Source organism: Alligator sinensis, unplaced genomic scaffold (genome assembly GCF_000455745.1).
Source record: "Alligator sinensis unplaced genomic scaffold, ASM45574v1 scaffold150_1, whole genome shotgun sequence".
Taxonomy (NCBI): Eukaryota; Metazoa; Chordata; order Crocodylia; family Alligatoridae; genus Alligator; species Alligator sinensis.
This window is the reverse complement of record NW_005841840.1, coordinates 5,326,498-5,343,403: the sequence shown is the minus strand read 5'-3', so window position 1 is coordinate 5,343,403 and position 16,906 is coordinate 5,326,498. Positions and strand designations below refer to the sequence as shown.

At 42.9% G+C, this 16,906-nt stretch overlaps 1 protein-coding gene across 5 annotated transcripts in view; it reads right to left on the bottom strand.

Moving 5' to 3' along the window:
* The window catches only part of SPATA5 (spermatogenesis associated 5), a 328,502-nt gene that overhangs the window by 306,905 nt on the left and 4,691 nt on the right, over positions 1-16,906 (bottom strand). For 3 of the 5 annotated variants that reach the window (XM_025204774.1, XM_025204765.1, XM_025204780.1), the window contains 4 exons: positions 10,969-11,075; positions 7,500-8,129; positions 3,927-4,056; positions 2,322-2,378 (listed from right to left, as the gene is read on the bottom strand). In XM_025204774.1, coding sequence (XP_025060559.1) covers positions 2,322-2,378; positions 3,927-4,056; positions 7,500-8,129; positions 10,969-11,062 — 911 coding nt within the window. In that variant the 5' untranslated portion in view covers positions 11,063-11,075. The remainder of the gene's footprint in view (positions 1-2,321; positions 2,379-3,926; positions 4,057-7,499; positions 8,130-10,968; positions 11,076-16,906) is intronic. The other 2 variants (XM_006015625.3, XM_025204785.1) reach the window with 2 other exon arrangements.

Below are 16,906 nucleotides of genomic sequence, written 5' to 3'. Positions count from 1 at the left end.
TGTACACCCCCCCGGGGGAGGCATGGGGGGTCATGTGCCCCCCCCCCGATTTGTGCGTGGGGTGAGGGCAGACTGCCATCTGCGGGCTTGGGCTAGGGGCTATGCCGGCCACTTCGCAACAGGGGGGCTGGGCCAGGGCTGCACTTTGGGCAGGCAGTGACAGCGCTGAGAGGGGGAGGGAGGGGTTGGGGGGGTTATGACAAGTTCTGGGGTGGCCATAGCCCACCCCATATTCAACCCTCCCAGCGCCACCGCCATCTGCCTCGATCACAGCCCTGGCCCAGCCTCCCCACCAGAAAGAAGCCTGCCCTTGCCCTGCTTACAAATCGAGAGGGGCACTTCCCCCCTCACATTCCTCCCCTGGGGATGCACACAGCACCGGTGAGCCACTTCCCCCAAGCCCTCATGCACCCCAGAGAAGGCACCCATGGCTCTGCCCCACTCCCAGTGGGGTCACATTCGCCACCCCAGCTGGGCAACGCCTGCCCCTGCCCCTTCCCCACTCTCTCCCTCACCATGTGGGCCTTGATCTGCCCCTTCCCTCCCCCACATCCCTTCCCCCCAACAGACTTAGCAGCTGGACGCTGCTCTCCAAGCTGCCAGGCTGCATTCCTGGCCACATGTATGTTGCGTCTGCACATATGCATACTGCATTTAGCAGTGACATTATCAGCTACACCAGCCAAAAAAAGGCCAATTGCCAATAATGTTAATTTTTCTTTTACTGGTGCTGATCTGATATGCCACCGATAAATCAGTGCACCTCTAACTGTGGGTGGGGGGTAAGGGGTGCCAGCAGGGCTGGGGGGCTGTGGCTTGGGGCTGAAGAGCCTGGACCTGTGTCCTGGTGAGAGAAGGGGGCAGGGAAAGTTCTGATTTTCCATGATAAAAAAAACCCAAATCAAATGCCAAAAATTTGTAGGTATTTAGAATTGATTTTATTATAGTGATTGAGGCACTGGTAGGCTTCCATACTGCTTTACAATTGTAAATATATTAATAAAATATTGTGTTCAACTGATACCAATTTACATAGTGGCATTTCATTTTAACTTCAGATTTGAGGGTTTTAATCATAGAATTTATCATTTTTTATCAGAGAAAACCAGGATCCCTGGTCATCAGTATCAAACCTAGTTCAGCTATTCTTACACATTAGGGTATGTTAAAAGTATTTCTGCACAGCTTATTAAGCCAGGCACACCACCATGCTAATACAGCTACACTGCTTCAGTTAGTCAAGTTAGCTTATTCACAATTTGCTGGGCATTTCATTTTGGTGTGTAGATACCACTTATGCTAAGTTTGGATGTAGACACCAACTACAGGGCTTGGGCTCCTTTCTAACGAAAATAAAAGCTTTGGTTCTAATGTCGCCTACGATGAGAACATAAGCTCATTGGTTAGAGGTATTATGTAGGGATCTACTGAACTCAACGGGGAAGCCGGCCAATTTTTCAGACAAATCCTGGGGCCAGCCTCCATTTTTGTAAGCTGAGCACAGCAGGGTCCCCCCATGCCTCTGATTGGCTGAGGTACCCCAGAAGTCCCACCCCCTCCCTGCAGATGCCACATGGCCTGAAACTGCGGCTTAATTCCCTTGGTTAAGCCTAGGGAAGCCATTAGTCTACAAGTTATTAAAAAACTAATGGTTCCTCCGAGCTTAATCAAGGTAATTAAGCTGCAGTTTCAGGCTATCCCCAAGGGCTCACTGCAAATAAATAAATACATAACTAAACTTACCGGCAAGCAGAGAAGAGCATGTGGGAAGTCTGCAGTCTTGGAGCACACGGAAAGGCGTGGGAGGGGGCAGGGCTGGTAACAGCAGGCTCCTGTGAACCCCCCCACCCCTTCGTCTTCCCTTCCTCCTCTCCCCCTTGCCCCCCGCCTTCCCCCTCCACCTTCCCTCCAAGCTCCAAGACTGCAGGGCTTCTCACATGCTTTTCTCTGCTTGATAGTAAGTTTGTTTGATTATTTATTTTTTCCAGCAAGCCTGCCAAAAGTGCAGTCACACACTTTTTCACGGAGCTCACCCAAAATCCTGATTTCCACAAAAAATATGCAATTGAGATTTCAGTAGGTCCCTGGTAATATGCAGTAGCTCTTTAAATGATACTGCTTTATATAAGTGTGCTAAGGCATTTCATCTGAAGACTAGAATTTTACTACCTGCCTTTGGGTCACTGTGGAGAAAAGAAAAATACCTCCATTTTAAAATACTTCCACAAGAAAATATTGCAAGTCAGAGAGCCTTCATAAACTTTTCTTTACACATTAAGACTGAAATACTGTCCTAAATGAATATGCATAAAGATGCATACCACTGAGAAGCTTCAGCAAATATCTGTCGCAATCTTGCTTCAGTCTCACCATAAAACCTGCAACAACCAAAATAATTTAGTAAGAGGATTTTATTGTTATTTCAATAAAACACTCTTCACCTTTTACTTCTACAAATCAGTTTTTATCCATTCAGAAATCCTCAGAGAATGTATGAATGCCACAAATGCTATTATATAAATTTGAATTCCACAATAAACTTTTTAGATGAGATTCTTCTATGGAAGAGGACAGATGTAACATTTGAAGCACTTTAGACTGCAAGCCAACAGATGTACATAGTCTTTGAAGTGCCCCAAAAATGGCAGATGCACTCCAAAACTAACCCCAAACGAACAGGTACCATTTTGAAGCACTTCAAAATGAAGTGAGATGCAGGGCCCTTCATGCTCTACAGAACATAGGAGATGACCCCCGAGTACCCTGGTATCACACTGTACTCCCCTTTCTCCTGGCCCCACTGTAATAGTGGGAGAGAGGGGAAGGTGGAGGGACCAGAATATTGTGCCAGTGAGCGCCGTCCTGTACATTAGACCTCCACTCACACAAAGCAACTTGCCCTCCCACCCTAGGTTGGAACCAAAACTGGGAGACAAGAGACCCTGCACTCTCACCCCCCTCCACTGGAACTGAAAGATCCGGTGATGCTCACCAGAACCAAGATGCTGGCTCTCTAGCCCCAAAATTCCTTTGTACCTTTCTGGTTTCCCAATTCGGGCAGGGGCACACTCTGGGACAGCAGAGGCGGGACAGACAGGAGAACACTTAGACTAGGTACAGACATTCAAAAAGCTGAGACATAATCTATCTAAATTATGCAGCTTTCTGTAAGCGCTGTAATTTAAATCAGTAGTGAACAGAACACAAGTTCACCCTTTGGTGGGGGGTGTGCAAATCTTAGACCAGGTTTTACCATTTTTAAACCAATCTGTGTGTGCCAAACATATGTTCTGTTATGAGTATAGACCAGTTTCTGATCACTTATACTGGTAAAAGTACAATGTCTGTACCTGGCCTTATTGTCATTGGCTTTGCTTGGAGATTAGGAGCTGCTAGACTACACTGAGGTGTAGCACACTGTGTGCTCTTCCCCCTTCATCATACCCCCTAGCTGGAAGGCACACCACACTAATTCCAAGGTGTTCCAGCAAGAGAACACTATGCTTATCCACTACTGAAACACTTCATTTTTGAAGTGCTTCATGAACAGCTGCACCTTTAAATACCTCAAATGTTACATCTATTTTCACCCTATATATCCCTTCTATGAACTTATCAAGTTACATTTTGAAAAAGTTTAGGTTCCTTGTCTGTACTGCCTTGTTCAGAAAGTCATTCTAAGAATTTCACTCTATTGACCATTAGAAACCTCTTGGAGGCAACAAACTTGGATTTTCATTTTCAGATTATGAGCAGTATAATACCTACAAAAAGAACCCTTCCCTGCAAATTTCTGAGACTCAGGCATACACATTGGACACAATCATACAAATATAAACACTGGCATTGCACAATACATATGTGTCAGTGTGTAATTTGGCTCACTACCTGCAAGTCACTAACATAAATAAATTGGGCTGACTTACTTGCTTAATATTTCAGGACCATTAATAATGGAAACATGAGCTCCAACTTCATTTGCAACGGCTCTGGCAATCATGGTCTTCCCAGTACCTGGAGGGCCATACAATAGTACTCCTCTAGGAGGAGGAATTCCTTTAAAAACAAACAGCACACACACAACACAGAGGGAAGAGAAAGTCACTTATGCTCAAGGCAGAATATCTCCACATTGTATTGCCCTACCCTACGTTTATTTTATAATATAAACTTAACCTTAAAATCAACTTCATAAACAATCAAACCACTTTAATAGAAGCCTATATCTGTACTAGCTCAGGAGCTCCCTGTACCAAACACCTTTAAAGAAGCTGCAAAGCATATGAATGAAAATACCAATGATCTGTTGTAATAACTGGCTATAAACTATACAGGAAGAACAGATTAAGACATAGAAGAGGAGGGGTAACATTTAACAAGAAAAGTCTGAGAACAGCAGATCTTGTGGCTACAAAGCCCAAGTTTTAGGAATTTGGTAGCAGAAAGGCCAAACGCTATCGACTAACTGACAGGAGTTGTGGAGAAAGTTACTCTATAAGCAGGTTAGTCCATAACTCTCCATGTGGGAAGTGGCTAGTATTCACTTCGGATTCAGATGGTTCAAGGGACAGTGATTTAATGTGGTGATTCAAATCACTGTCCCGAATCAATTTGGCCAAATCCGATTCGGAGATTCAGCCATTGTAGAATTGGCCAGATCTCCAAATCAAACAGGCCCCATCCCTTGCCAGCTCTCCCAGTCCTGTAAAAGGTTGCCCTGCCCAGCCCCAGCATCCTGGCACTTAAAAAAAAAAAAAAAAAAAAAAAAAAAGCCCTGCACTCACTGGCTCCTGCCAGGCAGGGGGGCAATCCTCACTGCCCCCCGCTGCGTGGGGGGCTCTGCCACGAGCCCCCATAGGCCCCAAAAGCCACTGCAACAGCCAGTGAGTGTGGGGCTTTTTTAAGTTCCAGGACTCTGGGGCTGGACGGGGCAACCACTGACGTGGCTAGTAGAGAGGGCAGGGGTCAGGGGGCGCTCAGGGGGGCTGGGAGAGCAGGCAGGGGATGGGGCCTGGTGGGGGTCCCCCCATGGTCCTCTCCCCCCTCCTCCAGCCCCTCCACTTCTCCACATACCAGCACGGAGCCCAGGTCCAGCTCCCTGCAGTGGCAAGTGGGGACTGCCCAAATCTCCGAATCGATTCAGAGGCTTCAAACCGATTCAGACCTTTTCATTGGTTTCCCAATTCGATTTGGAGATTTGACCGTGAAATCTCCTCCGAATCGAATCAGCAACTGAAGCATCACACAGCCTACTGGATTTATTGCATATTTCTGTAATGCATCTGTTGCTGACCAGGGTACTGGAGCATATTTACCAATGGTCTGGTTTGATCTCCTATAGCAATTCCTATGCAGATAGCCACCTATTCAAGGTTAATTACCAGTGTAAATATCCACAATCAGGCAAATCCATTTGTGGAGTGATAAAGGGGCATAGGGCTGGTTTTGCACCTCATCCCTGACCAAAGGAAAACAGCTGGTGTATCTTAAAACTGTGGGAGGCCTGAAGGTCAGGAACTGGTAAAACAGAATATGAGCGTCCACAATACCATGCCTTGGAAACCCACCGAGAACCCCTACACAGTATAAACTGACATATTCATCACAGTCTTATACAGATTACCTATGTGATCCATGAGATCCCCCTCCCCATAAAAGAAGACCACGTAAAGAGGCAAGTCAGATAAACTATACAGAAGGCCTCTACAATAAACAACTCTAACCTCTACCTTATATCCACACACTCTCAGCTGATTCATGGGTTTGGAAGTCAGATTTCTTTGGGCAATGCTACAGGAAGGCAAGGAAGCCTCTTACTGCTGCTATAAGTGTGGTCCCTCCAAGGGTGAGACCTGGATATTTTTGACACCTTTATAGGCTCTTCTCAACTGAGCGCAATCTCTTGGCCAGAACTGTTTCAGGGGTCAAAGTAACTGATGGGGTTTACTCCAAAACTTGTAAAAGTAGCAATCATGCCACATTTTCATCTCCCTACATTCCTGCTCTAGAAAACTTCCCTCAAAATTTTAGCTTTCTTATAAGAAATTATGGATGAAAATAAAGGATTAATTTCCTATGACATATTCTTCAGAACTTTATCTAAGCTTGTTTTATAATATCCCAAGCAATGTGATTTCATCTATGAGAAAATAATAACCAATTTAAACTTATGGCTACTTTTCTGTACACAGAAAGAAACTGTGGAATGGAATATGCTCTTTCCTAAAAGTATCTGCAGATAATAATAACCAAGGTGACAATTTAATATTTAGTGATTTGTTTCATTTTTAATTAATTCAGCTCCGAATGATATGGATTCTCACATCTTAGAAATATTAAATCCATATTTGACAGAATTTAAGAACTGCAGGCCAGTATTTTGTTCCCTGTTCATATATTTAGGGGAACAATATTAAATTACTCAATAAAGAAAGCCTGGTAGAAGTGAAACAGGGTAACCCAATTTTCTTTATATCCAAGACAGGACAAATCCAATGTTTACACCTAAGAGGGGAAAAAATCCCACACTAGTACTAATTTAAGAAGCCCCAACACAAAGACAGATTTAGACATAAATCAAATGTTCTTATTCACAACTCTCCAAAGCCACAGAAGTTCACAAGATGTCACTGCGCTTCTGTATGAAACTAACGAAGAGTAAAAAAAAAATGGCTGTTATGACAGGAGAGCAGTAACATTAATTCAAAGTTAAGCAGGGATCAGAATTCAAGACTCAGTCAAGACCAAAGCAGTATGGATGAGGGAGCAGCAGAAGTAGCATTTTTCAGGAGATAGGCAGAGGAGAGAAGACTTGGATTTCTGTTAAGCGCCATTTTAAAAAGTGTTTGAATGAAAAAAATTGTGTGTGATGGAAAGCGATGCTTCAAATCTTCCTCAGACAAAAGGTAGTTACTCTGTCACTGCATCCTTACACTAGAAGAAGGTGAAACGAATAACACATCTGAGCAAGCCTTGTAGAGATAAAATAGAGGATCCAAACCTTGGGAAGCAATGCCCCTTAATAAATAATATCTATATCTGCTATACATACCTGAACACATACACAGTCAGAGAGAGAGAGAGAGAGAGAGAGAGAGAGAGAGAACGTGTGTGTGTGTGTGTGTGTGTGTGTCTGCGCGCGCGCGTGCGTGCATGCACACGTATATAAAAGGTGAGGTGACTACTTGGGAAATTCGATAATAAGGCTGGACAGCATGTGATTTTTATATAATTTTTTATATAATGATATAAATTATATTTTTAAAAAATCACATGCTGTCCAGCCTTATTATAGCACGTCCCAAGTAGTATACTTTTCATCGAAGTTGCCACAATAAATAAGTGCATTAATTTTTCTATTGTGTGAAGATACCCTGAGAAATATAAATTTTCTCACACACTGCGAAATATAAATTAATAGCAGCACATAATGATTGGAGTGCTCAATTAAAGAAAAAACACTGTATTAAGTAGAGTATACCAATACTTAAACATCATACCATAACTCTTGAACAGTTTAGCTTGCTTCAAAGGCAATTCTATTGTCTCTCGAATAGTTTTTAACTGGCTGCTTAAACCACCTATCATATCATAGGTAACTCTGGATTTACAATCCTGTTCTGTCACAGTGGGCCGAGTCTCAATAAAATTGACCTTTGTTCTTGAAGAAATGAAGTAAAATGTATCAGAATTGCATTTTGCTCCTTTTTTGCCATGCAGCAGCGTTCTCTCATGGACTTCTCCAGCTGATTCAGAACCATCAGTGAGGCTTCTGACATTCTGCTCATCATATAGCTCATCGACCTGAGCACAAACCTGCTCAGCCCCTATTATAGTATCACTGGATGCAGCTGATGAACACTGATCCGTTGATCTGCATGGCGTACTGGTAAGTGCATCTTCTAGCTTGTCTTCTATGTCCAAGTTGCTGAGCTGTAAGGATAAATTTAGTTCACTGGTTTCCAAGTCAGACTTCTCAAGGGTTGTCTCTTGTGCTTTGTTGAAAGCATTACTGCCCTGCATTTCCAACAGGACCCCATCTGTTCCTTTCACCTTCATCACCACGAGGCTGAAAGGTCTACCATAGAAAGTGAGGAGCAAAAGGTTGCCTGGCAATACTATCTTCCCATCTGTAACAAGATAAAATTTTAAAGAAAAACAAAAGTCTATTAACCTAAGTTTCCCACAGCAATTTTCAAACCATACACCTGCACCGCAGGTGGCACAAATTAACTTGTCCCAGGGAAAGGTCACTTGACAAAAAGAAAGGAAGACAGAGAACAGAGTTTTCTCATTTAAAACAATCACTTCCAATCTAGTCAGGCTGTAAGTGGATAAACATTCTAAATCACTGGTCATTAGTGCATTTTTTTTGTTTTATATGCTCTCTGTAACTTTAAAAGATTACAGATTAAGGAACTGGCACTGTAGAAACAAAAATTCTCCATTCATCAGTGCTGCTCACAACCTCACAGTACTTTGTACTTTATTCAAAGCCACAGCTTCTGGAGTGATGCGATTATGAGAAAATCTTAGCTTGGATCTGTAAAAAAATTAAATGTTTGCCTTCACAGTTGAAGGAGATAAGCTTGGAAATATGACCCAAACACACAGTAAAGGCTCAAAACCAAGAAAACAAATAAAAGTTTCCCCAAAGCCATTATTTTTTGTCATCTTGACATTGTTGGAACCGATTCATAATTTTTAAACTTCTGGGCCTTGTACTACTACTTGTAATCTACTAGTCAAGTAAATCCAGGCCTTTTTTCATAGATTTCATAGACACCAGGGCTGGAAGGGACCTCGGAAGATCATCGAGTCCAGCCCCCCGCCCAAAGGGCAGGAAGTCAGCTGGGGTCATAGGATCCCAGCAAGATAAGCATCCAGTTTCACCTTGAAGGTGTTCAATGAAGGCGCTTGAACCACCTCCGGTGGCAGGCTGTTCCAGACCTTGGGGGCTCGGACAGTAAAGAAATTCTTCCTTATGTCCAGCCTGAAACGATCTTGAAGTAGTTTGTGACCATTCGACCTCGTCATCCCTTGGGGCGCTCTGGTGAACAAACGTTCCCCCAGATGCTGGTGGTCACCCCTGATAAACTTGTAGGTGGCCATCAGATCACCCCTGAGCCTGCGCTTTTTCAGGCTAAAGAGCCCCAGGGCTCTCAGCCTGTCATCGTAGGGTCTGCTTCCCTGACCTCTGATCATGCGCGTGGCTCTTCTCTGGACTCTCTCAAGCTTCTCCACATCCTTTTTGAATTGTGGAGCCCAAAACTGGACGCAGTACTCCAGCTGCGGCCTCACTAAGGCCGAACAGGGGGAGAATGACGCCCCGGGATTTGCTTGAGAAGCATCTATGGATGCAAGCCAGCGTTTTGGTCGCTTTACTAGCCGCCGCATCGCATTGCAGGCTCATGTTCATCTTGTGGTCAATGATGACCCCCAAGTCTCTTTCTTCCATAGTGCTAGCCAACATAGCACTGCCGAGCCTATAAGGATGCTGCGGGTTTTTTTTCCCAAGGTGGAGAACCTTGCATTTATCGGCGTTGAACACCATCAGATTCTCGTCCGCCCACTTGCTGAGCCTGTCCAGGTCAGCCTGGATAACCTGCCTGTCTTCTGGTGTGGATGCTTTGCCCCAAAGTTTGGTGTCATCGGCGAACTTGGCCAGTCCGCTTCTGACTCCAGTGTCCACATCATTAATGAAGATGTTGAACAGTATGGGTCCAAGGACAGAGCCTTGGGGGACCCCACTGGTCACAGGACACCACGATGAGTGACTTCCATCAATTACTACCCTCTGGGTCCTACCTCGGAGCCAATTTTCCAGCCAGTGGATCGTGGAGGACCCAAGGCGACAATTGGCCAGTTTCTCCAAGAGGCGATCATGGGACACCAGATCGAAGGCTTTTTTGAAGTCAAGATATATGACATCAAGCTCTTCTCCCTTGTCCAGGTGATAAGTCACCTGGTCGTAGAAGGAAATGAGATTGGTCAAGCAAGACCTACCCGCAACAAACCCGTGCTGGCTATCCCTTAAGATGTTGACGTCAGCCAGTCCATTAAGGATGGCCTCTTTAATAAACTTTTCTAAGATCTTCCCCGGGATAGAAGTCAGGCTGATGGGCCTATAGTTAGCCGGATCCACTTTCCTCCCTTTCTTGAAGATAGGCACCACATTGGCCTTCTTCCAGTCTTCGGGCACTACACCAGAGCACCAAGAGTTTTCAAAGATCCGTGCTAGAGGCTGGGCTATGATGCTCGCCAGCTCCTTGAGTACCCTGGGGTGAAGATTGTCAGGGCCGGCTGACTTGAAGGTATCCAGCTTCTCAAGATGTTCCTTCAGAAAGTCAGCATTAATGGAGGGCACGGGATCTTTCCTATCCCTAATTCCTATCTTTCCATAGATAGGAATTAAATAGTTGAGTAGATGGGAGAGCAGCTGTGTAAAACATTCTATCCTCTCAAGTTCCCTCATGGCTAAGTATCAAACACAGAGCACCAGCTTTGTTCACATAATCAGCATGGAAAGAGTATAAGGGTGTCAAATTAAATGTAGCTACTGATACATTGAGCACTATTATGTACATGAAAAAAAAAACTGATTCCCCAACTCCCCATGACAAATAAATGGATAACTGCAATTATAGAGAGCATTAGACAATATTCCAGAAGAACAAGAAAGACTGCTAGATACTTCAAAATCAAATGAGATATGATGGACTTGAAACTCTGATTCATGCAAGCATAGTATAAGATATTAATAGGACAAAGAGACAGTTTAGTTCCAAATGAATGCTACTAAAAATGTAGGAAGTATATAACTCTCCTAAGACAATGTATTTGGAAGGAAAAAGTAATTTTGACATTAAACATCTGATCAGCAGTGAGTAAGAATCCAGTATTCTACTCTCCAAAGCCTGCAACCTTATTACAAAAAAATATATATCCAAAAACCAAAAAACCTCTTACCTAGATTTATCAGAAGACAGGCAGACAGTTCTTCAGCATTAACACAGGTGTCTTTGTCTCTGTGAAAGAAGTTTCTTTTACAATCCTTGCCCATTCTACAAACAGCACTAAAGCCAAAATATTAATGTCACAATTATTCATAATTTCAGTGAATTACTTTGAAGTATATAATTAAACTGTACAAAGAGAAGGATCTGTAGGGCAAACTACAAGTTAATTTTTAACTCATTTTGTCTAATCATAAATACAATGTAAATATATTTGTCCCGCAGCTAATTTTCAGTTTACAGATTTGCAGTTGTTTCTATTATTTTATAAAATATCAGATTTCATTCCTTAAAATGACAAGCATGATATGTATGTCACGAACTAGTCTCCTGGCTTATGAGTCTTAATACTACATTCACTGAATTAAAGTTATAGATAGAAGTTTTCATTTATACCTCTCCAAATATGTACACAAGCCGTCTACTGCACACACTTATCAAGTTAGTCGCACAAATGTTCACAGGATCAAGGCCCTAGTCCTTTACTGTTCAATGCAAGGTTCTCCCTACAGCATATTTTCTGGTTTTAGTTTATCAGTCAAAGTTTAAGTAACTCAAGAGAGGGAACCTAAACCACATCCCGCCCAACCCGATCCCACTGTTCGAAAGGATCCACTGTTCAGATATCTTTCTAGATATTTAGCCTACCTTTCTTCCCTCTCAGTTTCATCTCCAGTTTTACTTTTTTGCCAACAAACATAAGAAATAATGTTTTCTACATTTTTCATTTACGCCCTTGAAATATTTGTAGATGATAAATTAGAAAGTATCTTTTTCTATCTTTACAGTAAAAGATTGATACCTATGTGTAAAATGGATAAAATGAAATCAACCTACCCCTATAAGAACATGGGAAATCTAGTAATGGAAAGCACTACATAAGAACTAAGCATTACTATTTTTCATATCATCATCATAAAATACACCTAAATTTGACTAAAACAAGAACACCCAAATAAAAAAGCTGCAATTAAAATCATGATCCACAGATGGCGATCTCAAGCCATTGATGAAAAAAAAAGCATTTTCAAAAATTGTTAATGAGCAAGAAGCAAACTTTAGAAAAAAAATTACTGTAACTTTTTCTAAAAGTACTTCAAGTCATCACAGTCCTGATACTGCAAATATCAACAAACGTAATCAAATAAACGTATGAGAGCAGTCCCCTTAAAGTCACTGGCACATATCACTTGTACACACAATCAAGCCTGTATACCAAGTGGCTACTGGATCAGGAAGTCCTAGGATCCAGGAATCTGTATTTAATTATTGTAAAAACCTAATATCCTTACAAAAAAAAATGAAAGTGTTAAGGTCTGTGGTAATGAGTGGCTTAAAATATGACATATCAGTCTTTGTTTTCTGTACCTGAGTAAATCCAGAAAACCAACATTTGTGTTTTACAATATAGTAGTATATAAAAACAGTAATTCTAGAAGATGGGCCCTCAGAACAAATATGAGATCATGGGAAAGAACATGGTTTCAGAAAAGGTTCAACATTCAGGTCAGGAAAAGTTTTGAAAATATTTCAGAAATTATGAAATACTCTTTGGCAGTGCTCTCTGTTAAGGAAAATCTTTTTCTACAAAAAGTTCACAGATGTATGTTCTACTACATGTATATGACACACAGATAGTGTGTTGTAGCGAAGATGGACAAGGAAATGTATGAGAAAAAAGTTGCTTTCAATACATCTTTCATTGGACAAGCTGTACAGTAAGAAAAGATGTTGGACAACATTTCAATGACAAAGTAGCCTTCTTTGGGCCTGGGACCTCTACCATGAAAGGTCCTACCTGAAGAGACCTCTATCTCTACTCAGATCTGGATAAGGGCACTTTGTCCCTAAAATGTTGTCCAGCATCTTTCCCAACAATGCAGTTGGTCCAATAAAAGATATCACAAAAAATTGCTTCCGTAATTATTTGTATAATTTAAAATATCTACTTTGTATATGAAAGAAGTATTGTCAGTCAGTTAAGTTGGTAAAGAGAATGCAACATTAAGCAAACTTTTGATATTCTTTCCTTTGCTACACCATAAAGCAGTTTGTCGTGCGTTTTGTTGTTGTTGTTTTGGTTCAGTTTGGTTTTACTTTGCTGACTAGGAAAAACGAAAAAGTAAGCTGACCATTAGGGAGTCAGTAACATGAAAGTATGAGCACAGGCACCAGAGCCAACTAAAAATGATTAAATTAGACTGAGCTTGATCATGGTATCAACACTGGCATAGCCTGCTTTAGTTTCTAGTATCCAAATGTTGGTAGTTTCTAGTATCCAGATGTTGGCAGTTAACCCTTTTTGAGAACCAAATGGCTTGCCTGTCCCATTTCAAAAGGGAAAAGCAAGTAGTTAAATCCAAAATGTAAATTTTGCGATGGGGACAGGAAAAAACAGTTCACAAACACCATCATAAAACATTTGTAATAACTATTATATTATAAACCTTTAAAAGGCAAATGAAACACCTGCACTTGGACTCAAGCATTCACCATCAACTCAAATGCTAACTCCCTCAAAATGCTAACACCACAAAGTTAAAAAAAAAAATCAAGGAAGAGACCACCAAACACATCAGGAGATGAATTATAAATTAAAGCAAAAATAAAAACAAAACAAACAGAAAAAAACCTCACACACTTTCATGATTTGCAGCCCATGACCATTGTGGGTTGCTTCCTTCCCTATCCAATTCCCTATGTCTGCCTACATTTTCCAAGTTGAAAACTTAAAATGTAAGAAACTACAAGGAATCATAGATTCCTCCTATGTCCCTCTTTCCTCAGCAGGAGGATGACTTTCCTCCATCACTATCTCCACCCAGCAGGCACCTCCTAGGGCACTCTCTTTTAAACATTCCCCCTGATACTACCAAGAGGTACACATTCTGCTCCCACATGAACACACTTCTCTGCCTCTTCCTGAGGCACTGTTTTCAAGCTATTTTACTATGCTTCCAGGGCCTTTACCTTGTATCCAACTCCTTCACTCCTCCATCCTGGCCCTAGATTATTCTGTCCCATCCCTGCCCAATCTTATACTCTGCTCCCATGTCTCCTACTTCTTATAAGGCATGTCTAGACATGCACTTTAATGAGCATTAGCCTATTTTAATGCACATTAAAGCATCACAAAAAATGTGTTTTAACTAATGCACATTAAAATAGGTTAATGCACATTTTTCTAGTACCTCACAATGGAGATACAAGATTTAATGCGTATTACCTAAAGTACATTAATGAACATGTAGACGCACCCACAGAATGAAGCAACAGGAGATGGTCCATCAAGCAGTTGTTTTGTCTATGGGCTAGGTATACTACCTAAGCCAAGTGGTCAGATGGCATGAGTAAGCTCTTCAAGTTAGAAGAGACTAAAAATATAATGAATGCTGTGTTCTAATTTATCTTTAATGTTGATGTTTTCAAGATTTTCCCTAAAACTATGATGGCTATACATTTTTTTAAGGCACAATTAAGCTTCTGACACAAATCAAGAGACTTCAAAAAAGCCTTCGATCTGGTATCCCATGATCACCTCTTGGCGAAACTGGCCAATTGTAGCCTTGGGTCCACCACGATCTGCTGGATGGGAAATTGGCTCCGTGGTCGGACCCAGGGGGTGGTAATTAACGGAAGACAATCGTCATGGTGACCTGTGACCAGTGGGGTCCCCCAAGGCTCTGTCCTTGGACCCATACTGTTCAACATCTTCATTAATGATGTGGACACTGGAGTCAGAAGCAGACTGGCCAAGTTTGCTGATGACACCAAACTTTGGGGCAAAGCATCCACACCTGAAGATAGGAGGGCAATCCAGGCTGACCTGGACAAGCTCAGCAAATGGGCGGACAAGAACCTGATGGTGCTTAACACTAAAAAATGCAATGTTCTCCACCTTGGGAGGAAAAACCTGCAGCATCCTTATAGGCTCAGCAGTGCTACTCTGGCTAGCACTACAGAAGAAAGAGACTTGGGGGTCATCATTGACCACAAGATGAACATGAGCCCGCAATGTGATGCTGCGGCTAGTAAAGTGACCGAAACACTGGCTTGCATCCATAGATGCTTCTCAAGCAAATCCTGGGACGTCATTCTCCCCTTGTACTCAGCCTTGGTGAGGCCACAGCTGGAGTACTGCGTCCAGTTTTGGGCTCCACGATTCAAAAAGGACGTGGAGAAGCTTGAGAGTCTAGAGAAGAGCCACACGCATGATCAAAGGTCAGGAAAACAGACCTTACAACGACAGGCTGAGAGCTACGGGGCTCTTTAGCCTGGAAAAGTGCAGGCTCAGGGGTGATCTGATGGCCACCTATAAGCTTATCAGGGGTGACCACCAGTATCTGGGGGAACGTTTGTTCACCAGAACGCCCCAAGGGATGACAAGGTCGAACAGTTATAAACTCCAGCAAGACCGTTTCAGGTTGGACATAAGGAAGAATTTCTTTACTGTCCGGGCTCCCAAGATCTGGAACAGCCTGCCATCGGAGGTGGTTCAAGCACCTACGTTGAACACCTTCAAGAGTAAATTGGATGCTTATCTTGCTGGGATCCTATGACCCCAGCTGACTTCCTGCCCTTCGGGCAGGGGGCTGGACTCAATGATCTTCCGAGGTCCCTTCCAGCCCTAATGACTATGAAACTATGAATCCAGAAGTTCAGTTTCAAGAAAAACACCAGGCACTGAAAGTCTTGCGATACAGTTGCCCCTTTCATTCCGTTTTCATATCCCACTACCATACTAAAAGCCTGGATATGGCACTGCTGCTCTCAAGTGAGGCTCTTCTGGGCTAGATCCTCCAATCTGCATTCTACACAGAGATGCAAATTAAGATCCCTGAGAAGTAAGACAGAAGGAGCTTTGCATGGGGGCATGTAGGAAAAGTCAGAGGAAACTGCAAACAGTGACCATGAACAGGTGTTCATTTCTAGGTATGGAAATTTTCCACCACCAGAAATGTTTCCAGGAAAGAGAGCCATATAGGTGTTCAGCCTGCAACCACACCCTCTGCCCTGCTCCTTGTGCCTTCTTGGGACTGGGTGATGGGAAAAGGTTTGGGAGCAGTCCTCCTAATTCCCAGGGGGACTGGAGCAGTAGAACAAAGCCCCCTGCCTGCTCCTTATACCAGGTAACCCAGTCTGAGGAATGACTGAAGATCAAGGAGCTGCTGCTCCTCCCATCCCCTCCTGACCTATGTGAGGGGCAGGAGCAGCAGCCCTATGCACCTCTGCTGGACCAGGGTGACTCCAGGGACTAAAAGGCAAGCAGCAACTTCTCCCCAATTTTGTCTTTGATGGATTTTCGCTGTGCGTTCATTTTGGTACTCAGTTCTCACTTGGTTTCTCCTACATATTTTCCATCAGGGCACTTGGTGCACTGGATGAGATCTATTACATTTCTGGAGGTGCAGGTAAGACCCAGGAATGGTGATGGTTCTGTTGTGGGGTGTAGATATTGTGGGACTGGTGGAGATGCGTTAGCGGGTTTTACATCCGGTGTGATTTGTGTCATTGGAAGTTTGCTTCTGGTGATAAGGTTAGTGAGGTTCGGTGCTTATTTAAAGGCTAGGATGGGTGGTTCTGGAAAGATCTCTTTAAAAATACGGTCTTTTTTTCTAGCATAGGTTGAAACTGTTTAGGGATTTTCTGTATAGGTTCCAGGGAAGGATAGTCTGTCATAACCAGGAATCCGGGTTTTCAGTTTCCCACGGAAAAACGGAGAAAACCACAGATTCCCTGTTTTTATCAGAGAAAATGCGAATTTCTCTTTTTAGCAGAGAAATCCGTGGATTCTCCGCTTCTGCAAAGAGCTCTTGCAGGCTGGCACAGCTCCAGCCCGCAAGAGCCAATTGCAGAAAGGGAGGGAAACCCCCAGCCCCGGCTGGGGCGCG